Source organism: Alosa alosa, chromosome 17 (assembly GCF_017589495.1).
Source record: "Alosa alosa isolate M-15738 ecotype Scorff River chromosome 17, AALO_Geno_1.1, whole genome shotgun sequence".
Taxonomy (NCBI): Eukaryota; Metazoa; Chordata; class Actinopteri; order Clupeiformes; family Clupeidae; genus Alosa; species Alosa alosa.
In genome coordinates, this window is record NC_063205.1 from 5013806 (window position 1) to 5022944 (window position 9139).

The following is a 9139-nucleotide window of genomic DNA, read 5'->3' on the forward strand; positions in this document are numbered from 1 at the left end:
TTTCACACTGCACACAGGCGAGACCAGGAAATTTCGTCAATGTCAGCGACTCAATTCTTAAAGGGGCCGCATATCATCTCCCTAAAATTCCCAGCATTAAGCTAAGGGCAAGTTGACTGAGGATTGAAGGATCCTCAAGTAGACTATCACAGGGGTTCCCAAACTTTTCCACGACAAGGCCCCCCAAATACCACTAGGTTCTGGCCAAGGACCCCCTTGATGTGTTATTAAACCCATCGACAATACTACGGCAAATGTAAAAATACATTAAGCTAATCCTAATTATTATTTTAGCCACAAGCACAAGTGTTTAAAAATTGTATTTGGGGCTTTCTGCTATATGAGAGCTATCACTCTACTATTATTCACAGTCATTATCATGGAAAATATAATGTCCAGATATGCGACACAATATTAAAATGGCATTGTATAACAACCCTCATAGTAATAAGTATATTTTACATTTTTCAAATGTGTTTATTTGTTCCTTTTATTTTTCCTTCCAACTTGCTGAGGCCCCCCTAGCACCCCCTCGCGGCCTCCGCTTTGAAAACCACTGGACTATCACACACACCTTTGACAGTCTAAGCCTATTACACGACTAGCCTACTAAAAACTTTGTAGACAGAATTTGAGACAGAAATAAATAGATCAGTAAAATGGACTGTTAGCATGGAAAAGTTCACTCCTATGCCATACTGATACTGCCATGGCCTTTCTGTTTTGTAAACATGGCTCAAAGGTGCAGTTCAAATGAAAATCATGTGAGTTAGCATCAATATGTTTCAGTTAAGTTGACAACAAACCGGCAGTTACAACTTTACAGACAACTTACAATTTAATTGGAAATAGATTCAACAATAAAACTTGTTAGCCTATTTCAGAAATTGTCTAATCCTGGCAGTTTCCAGTTTCTGAATAGGATTGATTGCAGGGAATTCATGAACTCTGAAACAGGTGTTTTTATATTGTCTGAATAAAGAATACACGGTAGGTTGGCTTAAGAGTGATATTTGACACTCAATAAAGTGAAATATTTATTAAGTTAGCCCACTAGAGTCAAGCAAATCATAGGTGTTGTAATGAATCCACATTCAACATTTCAGGCATTTTCTTTAAAACTTAGAATAGTACATACATATTATAATAGTATTGGAATCTAATGCCATCTGGACCAACATCTACCTACCATTAATCTGAAATGTATCTTTAATACATTTGCAACAGTTATTTTCACTCTAACATTGTTTCATCTTTGTGTCCTTACCGGCGCAATGTTTTTATTAGGCAGGCGTTTCTGGGTTTGAGTTCTTTTCTGTACTTGTGTTCTTGTGAACCGTAATAAAACATCATCAGTCACAGCAGAAGTACAGTTCCAATTCAAAAGTTCACATTTGTTATCATGAATGACATCACAATCAGAGAAGGATGATTTCTTTATAATTATTTATTTGCAAGAGAATAACAATTACAAATAATCTTGCCATGCAAAATAATCTGTTTACTTCCACCTCGTCACAATAAAGATCAAACTAGAGCTGGTCTATGTTCCTTATATTCCTTCTGTCTAACATGGACTATTATCTCTAGAACATATTCATTAGCACTTAAGTGTGAAACTACATCATGTACAAAAGTGCTTCTATAGTGTTTTCCCTCATTACAATGTGATCAGACATTTAAGTAGATCTGGTTTAGAGCTAAGAGATATCCTTTCAAACATGGAGCACAAACACAATCACCTAAAATAATATAAAGACTTGATCACCCACATACCTAAGAAATAAATGGCCATGCTCTTTCTCTAAAGCATACAACACCTCCATCTAGTGGTTACTATTTAATGTCCCACCACCAAGCATTTACCGGTACTATGCAATGGATTTATAGTAATGTGTAGGAAACTCGCATTTAGCAATGCATAGGAAACCTCATGCCCTCACGCCCTTTTTCTGAGCCAAAATTGGAGAAGAAAGTCATTGTCTTAAGTTGTTTTAAGTTGTGTCACTTTGATGAGATGAGATTCACTTCAACTACTGGATTCTGTAAGCAAAAACAAGGTGTTTTCACATAGAGATTTGTAAAAGTGTGTTAATTACACATCAATAAAAACATGGTATTAAAAACATTTCCTGTAACAATGCAAGAGGAATCACAGATTGTATGGTGCTATTAACCCTTCACCTTGGTAAAAAGGTACCAAGTCCAAGGGGAAATGTTTCAGTATACTGTCACCTACATACCTTTTTTACCCCGACTTCCTCCATCTTACATGTCAGGTTCTAAAAGAATGCAAAACAACTGTGAATTATGTATATGCTAAACATGACTGAAGAGGGATCCCTTGATTTCTCACAGAAATATATAATCTCTTATTGAGAAAAAGGATTTAGACCGGTTTCCTTTCTTCTAGGATAGTATGCGCAATCATTCTTTGCCAAATAACAAACAAAAATAAGCTTTTAATTCTGCTTGCAAATGTGCAATATTCAATGAATGCTAAATGAAACAAATGAAAGGTATCAATACCCCAGGTGTAGTTCTTGACGTTGGTCATGTGTCTAACACGGCAAACGTACTCCTCCTCCTTCTGTGGGTGGAAGGGCACATGCTTGGTGAGGTGGAACTGCCATCCTGACTCAAAGGCCAGGTCAGTTTGATTGGCATCTGGAATCTCCACCCCGTTCCTCAAGAGGGTGATAGTGATGTCAGGAGGGTGGAAGTCACTGACATGGCAGATCAGTGTGTTTTTTTCACCCAGTTTACCAGGATTGCGGCTGTACACCTGCACTTTAGGGGGAACTGAACAGAGACAGACATAGAGAGACATGAAACATTGACAAACATTCAAATCAACACTATGCTTACTTATATTTTATCATGTATTAAATGGGCCATTCTACAGAAACGTGCACTTTTCTGTCCCTAACCTTTACAGATTTGTAACACTGTTGTGTTGCACAATTTGTTTTGTATTTTTAAGCAAATTAAGTCCAGAGCATTTCATTAATCAGAAAATGTTACATTTATATCATGATTTTGTAGGAAGCTTTTAGTCAGTCACTGCTTACTGGTATGCCCTCCTTAACTTTTAAGGAAATTAAAGAAGGTAGAATACAAACGGATTCAATTACATAATATAGTGAGACTGACAACATGTTGTTTTATACCCTGTAGCAGCCATTTTGTTAAATGCAGTTTTTAATGAAATTGTCGCTGGTGTTAATATCACATCACCATAACACGAGGAACAACTTACCATTGAAAAAAGGAGTTAAGTCACACCAGTGACTTATAGATATTACATGTACACTTTGAATAAATGTATTCATTTTAAAAATAATAATATAAATAATAAGCTGTCCCTTATGTGTATCCTTACAGCAAATGAGTTAAGTAATCATGTGGGCTAAGTTTCTGTAGAATTACCCAAATATTTATATTTGTCTACAGGTCTGCACTGTCACCTACGATTTACCTGATGGCTACAGTATGTTTGGTCATCTATGGAGAATATCATTAGCCTAGAAATCTATGTCAGGCTACCATTTCTAATCAATGAGCTTATCTTAACTGCCAACAGTCAAAACTCATAAGGTTACAGCCTAAGATTGCATAATGTTGCTTCATCTCATCTGCTTTGGGGACTTTCCAGTCTAATTTGATTCCTGCTGCTCTTTGCAAAATTAATGGGACATTGCGGAACTGAAGTTAGTCCCTGTAGGACTGATTCCCACAACAATCTGACCAACAACAACAACGTATAGTTGTAGCAACTAAAATGTAGCATTATGTAACATAACGTTATGGTTATGGGATTTGGTTATGGGATACGTAAAAATAAAAAAAAGAAGTCTGCGTTGCCTGTAACGTTAGGCTACTAGTTAGACCAACTCAAGCCAACTATTATTTGTAGTTGCTGCGCCGCCTGCGAATACCAACGTGTATGTTTCTTATTAGCCTACTTACATTGTTTCCCAAGAGCACAGCTGCCCAGGTAGAACAGGATAGCAAAGCAAAGAAAATATTTCATCCTTTTTCCGTCAAAGAGCGACACAAACTAAATTTCTTCAACTTGTCTGCCTTCGTCTTCTTGTTTGTCTGCCTTCGTCCGCGCGCAATGGATGCTACATCGAAAGCGAAAGTATTCTTTTCCTGTATGTTCCATAAGACACGCCTCGTTGTGTTTTTTTGCACCAATGGCAGGTAATGCAGAATGAGCTAGGCAGATTTCTCTTTGGGGCGTTTGTTTTCCGTTGTTTTCAACCGTTTTCAACATATTAGGCATCTGTTTATATTTTTCAGTCAACCATTGCATTATTTGATTTGATAACAATGTATTGTTGGTGGTAGGTTTTAAAAGCAGACTTTGTCATTTGTAGGCTACTCACTACACAGAAGAAACAAAATATTGTTCCTCATCAGTTTCAGGCAGTGGGTTTAAAAAAACTAAAAAAAAAAAAGAGGTACCTAAAAACTAACACTCACAAACACTTGCTTGCTGTCTTCACTATCCTGTTCAGATGAATTTTCTGAACAGCCCCCCAAACCAGGAAGTGAAGCCGTAGGTCAGGACACTTTTGATGGTGCCTCTGTAGAATGTTGTGAGATAGTGGGGAGGCCTGCTTTCCTCAGCCTCCAGAGGGGATGGGCACTGAGGGGGGCCCTTTTCATGTCTGTGCCCATGGGCCCAGTGGCTCATAATCCATGGGTGCATGGTGTTTGCTTGCTCTCCTGAAATCTATCACCATCTCCTTGGTCTTTTCCACATTGACAGAGTTTATTGGATCTGCACCAGTCTGTCAGCTGCTTCAGCTCCATCCTGTACGCACTCAGATATACACACATTGTCAACCATATGAAGTTAGTGGGTATGGTTTTCCAACAGCCCTGAAGGAGTTTGTTTTTAAACTGAAGACAAAAACCAACAAGTCCCAAGCTCACATCTAAGGATATTCAAAGAAGTTATTTAAGGTCAAATAGTAGGTGGCCTTCCCATATTCAGTGCCCAGAGGGACCCAGGTTTGATTCCAATCTTGTTATCATTTCCCTGTGATACCCCCCCTCTCTCTCTATGGTCCTAAATACAACAAAAAAGGCCAAACAATATACAAAAAATAAATCAATAGGTAAATCTGATAGACTAATCATCTATTGCCACATCTTAATCCACACACCTTAATTCAGGCACGTCTTTCAAGCCTGAATTCAGAGATGAAATGACTAGTGACACTTGTGACAGTGGTTGTTGTCTGAGCAAAAGTTGAGTCATACTATGGTGGTTTAGCAACGACAAATGAACCCCTGTATGAGCTTACTCAAAATGACAAACTGCCATCGGCTTGGATATATACATATACACACACACGGGCAATTCCGTGCAAAACTGTCACATCCATAACGCCAACACAATGCCATGGTATTTAGTTGCCATTATAGACGTGACAGTTTTGTGTGGAATTGCCCATACATGTGTGTGCGTGTGTGTGTATATATATACTGTATGTCTATGGTCCCACCACTCAGGCAATAATAAAATCCACACACTCAGGCAAAAAGCACTTCCAAAAGACAGATTACAAGAGATTAAAAAAGAAAGAATAATTTTATTGCAGTTCAAGAAACAATTCTGTGCATAATAATAGTCAGATTACAAGAGATTAAAAAAGAAAGAATAATTTTATTGCAATTCAAGAAACAATTCTGTGCATAATAATAGTCAGTCATCAAAGCCAAAATAGCTCTTCCTTTTATCTTCTTACTTTGGCTTAGTACTTAATGGAACTGAACTAATTTTGAGAAATTTTGCATTAAACACTGCAAAAACATATACCAATCAGGGAATTTGTTTTCAGTAGCCTTGAAGACAAAATTAAATATAGTCATGGAATGTACAACACTAAGCTAAAAAAATAATCTAAAAGTCTGGCAATATTTGCGCACTTAAAACAATGTCTGTAAAAAAAAAAAAAAAAATGAATATTTGAGTTTGAAAAAACATATCTTGATTTAAACATGTAAGTGATGACCATTCCATTCTGATTGTCTGGAATGTAGGCAAAGTTTTTAAATCTATGAGAAGCCAATGCATATTCGCTTAAAAGTACCACTGTTCTGTAGTATTGGTGGAGATTGAGAAGTCCGTGCTAGATACAGGAAAGGTTAATTGTCTTCAAGGAAACACCAAGATGCAGAAACCCTGTGGGAAAAAAGAAATTCATAATGTTTTCACTTGTTCTCGATTATCTCATCCAAACTAAGATTGCAATTAAGGTTCCACAAAGATCGATACTAATCATCACAGGGCATATTTCAGTTTATTTGTATCTATTTTGATTTACTAAGCTATGAATCTATTTTTCTTCTATTCTATTGTAATATCAGACTTTACTCTACTCTGTATTTAAATCTAATCTGCAATGTACTCTGTTTCCATTTATCTTTGTTCCTCTCTTTCCTTGAAGGAAGGTAAGAACTGAGAACAGGAGAGTGTACAAACCCAGGGAGAAAATGAAAACTAATCTTACTTTCAATTCGATTTCGACTGTAGTTTATTAACTGATGTTTTTTTATATATTTTTTTTTTGTTTCAGTTAAATATTTATATTTGTTCACTACTAGTTTTACTTTTCGTTGATTATAACAACCCTGCTACAGAGTTAGATTGGTTTAAGCTAGTTTCTGATGAGGTTGTGTCAGGTGAAAATTTAATTTCTCTAGAGATCTACATTACTGTGCTTTTTCCAAGCAATATTGAATATCTTGAATTTCACCTGGGGATCAATAAAGTATCTATCTATCTATCTATCTATTGCTCTGAATTGACTTGTTAATGGTACACTTTGCAGGTTTAGATATTTTGGCGACTGTAGAGCTCCCTCTAGTCACGATATATTTATATTTTACTCTGCTGTTGTAAATAGCAATATTCTTGTGACGTATCCCCCCTGTACACAATGAAAATGATTTTGTTGTGGAGGTAAAGGATTAACAACAGGCAAAAACTATCTCCAAAGAGCTATATCTACTGACAAGTAATGTTTCACGATACTCGCGAGATTTGCCGGGCCGCCATTCTTGGAAGTTGCATGGCTGGTTTTCGCGGTAGTGACTCGCTACGTCTATACTGTATAGCTATGCTAAGTGAACAATTTGCCTATTACAAGTTCGTTTACCATCAAATCGGCTTCGTAAAGGTGAAAATCTTAGTATTTCTTAGTATCTTGGTAATCTTAGCATAGTGCACCTTTAACTTTCTGACATTCACATTTTGTTATGCACTAACAAACGGTTGTTTAAAACAGTACAAATAATCATTCAATACAAAATGGAATGAAATAACAGAATTGGTATGTTTGCACAGGTCTTCAATGTGACTCTGGACTACGTATGTGTTTATGCAAATGTGCATCGTCAGCATGTATAAAGGTCTTACTCTCAACATCTTTAAGCCATTTGTATTCACTAACAAACAACAAAACTGGACCACTTTTGACAGGTGCCATCCAATTATAATGTCTACTGAGTGGTATCTACCAATAACATGTGCAATTGTGCAAGGTTGTTACAAACTTACCAATAGACTACGGAATCAGTGTGTAGCCTTCTTCACAGCTCACATGTCAGGCTCTGTCCAAAGCAGAAAAGAGCACTTCAGAAATAGTTCTCTAACAAATCGTAACTCTAATGAATCTCTAGTAAATCTTTTAGATGATAAATATTTTTTTACGATTCATTATAAAAGGTAAGTCTAAAAATTGAAAACGGTCAAACTCACCCCAGAAGTAACTCTTGGTTTCAGCCATGTGTCTGACCTTGCAGACGTACGACTCCCCTTTCTTTGGTTGAAACTTGACATGCTTGGTGAGGTGGAACTGCCAACCGGACTCAAAGGCCAGGTCAGTTTGCTGGGCATTTGGAATCTCCACCCCATCCTTCAGAAGGGTGATGGTGATGTCAGGAGGGTGGAAGCCACTGACATGGCAGATCAGGGTGTTTTCGTTGGTATCATCCAGCTTGCCAGGGTTACGGCTATATACCTGCACCTTTGGCTTGGCTGGAGGGAGAGAAATGAGCATGATAATATGTGAATCTCTACAGCAACAAAAGGAGTGACAAAAATACCCTGAACATGACCCCCAATTGTTATGATTGACAGCACATTTAAGACTGTGATTATCACCCTGACTGCAGATCTTGATTATCAACAGTCACCAAGCAGGAAATACAGCTCAATAACACAACATGGCAGGGGAATGCCACTGGGCTGGGTGTTTTGTACTGCAATACCTCTTTGTTGTTAATTATATTGGATTAAAAATAAACTATGGCTGAATGACATAATATCATTCTAAAGGTACACGCACCACGTGATTTGGGGGATGTGCCAACATATCACTAAGATTTCTAAAGTAACCTAAACCAAGACCTAAACGGAAATAATCCTTCACAATGTAACAGTATCATAAAGCTATGACTGAGAGTCACATGCTCTTAGTGTGGGCTAACTTTGAGGATGGACAATTTCAACTAATTTCCGTACTAACATTAAATAATTCGTGTAACATTAAAGTCTGGCCTAAATAAGGAAAGACGAAATAAATATAAACGATCACAACTTACATATTTTCCCGTGTGCCATAACGGCGATAAGGGCAAATACCAGGGCAAAAAATGCTGCTTTCATGATGAAAAAAATGAAGTCTCCCTTTTTCGTGAAATTGTTCAGAGCTCAGACGACGGTCTTCGCGCAGCTTCAAGTGACTGTCTTATCTAAAGCGAAAGCAATGTTGGGGTTTGATAAAGATGATATCGCCCCTCCCATCCCAATATTCACAGCCAATCACAAAATATAACCATCTTGTTGCTAAGTAAAGGCAGGTCTTTGGGGTTAATTTTGACTAGGTCAAAATGGCCGTTAGCCTAGAACCAGACAGACGACTTCAGAAAGTGGAAATACCCTGGAGTTCCATAATGCGCAGCACCTGAAGGCCGTGGACAGTGCATGAGTTTATAACCCAATAGATCGTTTAAGTGTTTGACCTCAACACTTCTTGAATAACAAGTAGCCTATGATTTGTGTCTACATTTTTAAATAAGACATAATTGCTGTAGGCCATACTGCCACATCTTGATGATG

At 37.4% G+C, this 9139-nt stretch overlaps 2 protein-coding genes across 3 annotated transcripts; both read right to left on the reverse strand.

The window, feature by feature from the left end:
• Positions 1 to 1429: 1429 nt before the first annotated feature.
• On the reverse strand, positions 1430 to 4144 carry LOC125310385 (beta-2-microglobulin-like). Its single transcript, XM_048267738.1, has 4 exons — positions 3970 to 4144; positions 2530 to 2802; positions 2244 to 2282; positions 1430 to 2043 (listed from the first exon to the last, which is right to left on the reverse strand). The coding sequence occupies exons 1-3, from the start codon at positions 4031 to 4033 to the stop codon at positions 2269 to 2271; spliced, it is 351 nt and encodes a 116-aa protein (XP_048123695.1). The 5' UTR covers positions 4034 to 4144; the 3' UTR covers positions 1430 to 2043; positions 2244 to 2268.
• A 1516-nt stretch (positions 4145 to 5660) lies between these two features.
• On the reverse strand, positions 5661 to 8780 carry LOC125310386 (beta-2-microglobulin-like). Of its 2 annotated transcripts, XR_007196302.1 has the most exons (5): positions 8623 to 8780; positions 7778 to 8056; positions 7577 to 7629; positions 6169 to 6199; positions 5661 to 6114 (listed from the first exon to the last, which is right to left on the reverse strand). XR_007196302.1 is itself a non-coding variant. In XM_048267739.1 (4 exons), exons 1-3 carry the CDS (start codon positions 8684 to 8686, stop codon positions 7616 to 7618), a joined length of 357 nt encoding a protein of 118 aa, XP_048123696.1. In that variant the 5' UTR covers positions 8687 to 8780; the 3' UTR covers positions 5661 to 6199; positions 7577 to 7615. The 2 variants fall into 2 exon arrangements, 1 of the variants encoding a protein (XP_048123696.1); XM_048267739.1 differs by having other exon boundaries at positions 5661 to 6199.
• Positions 8781 to 9139: the final 359 nt, after the last annotated feature.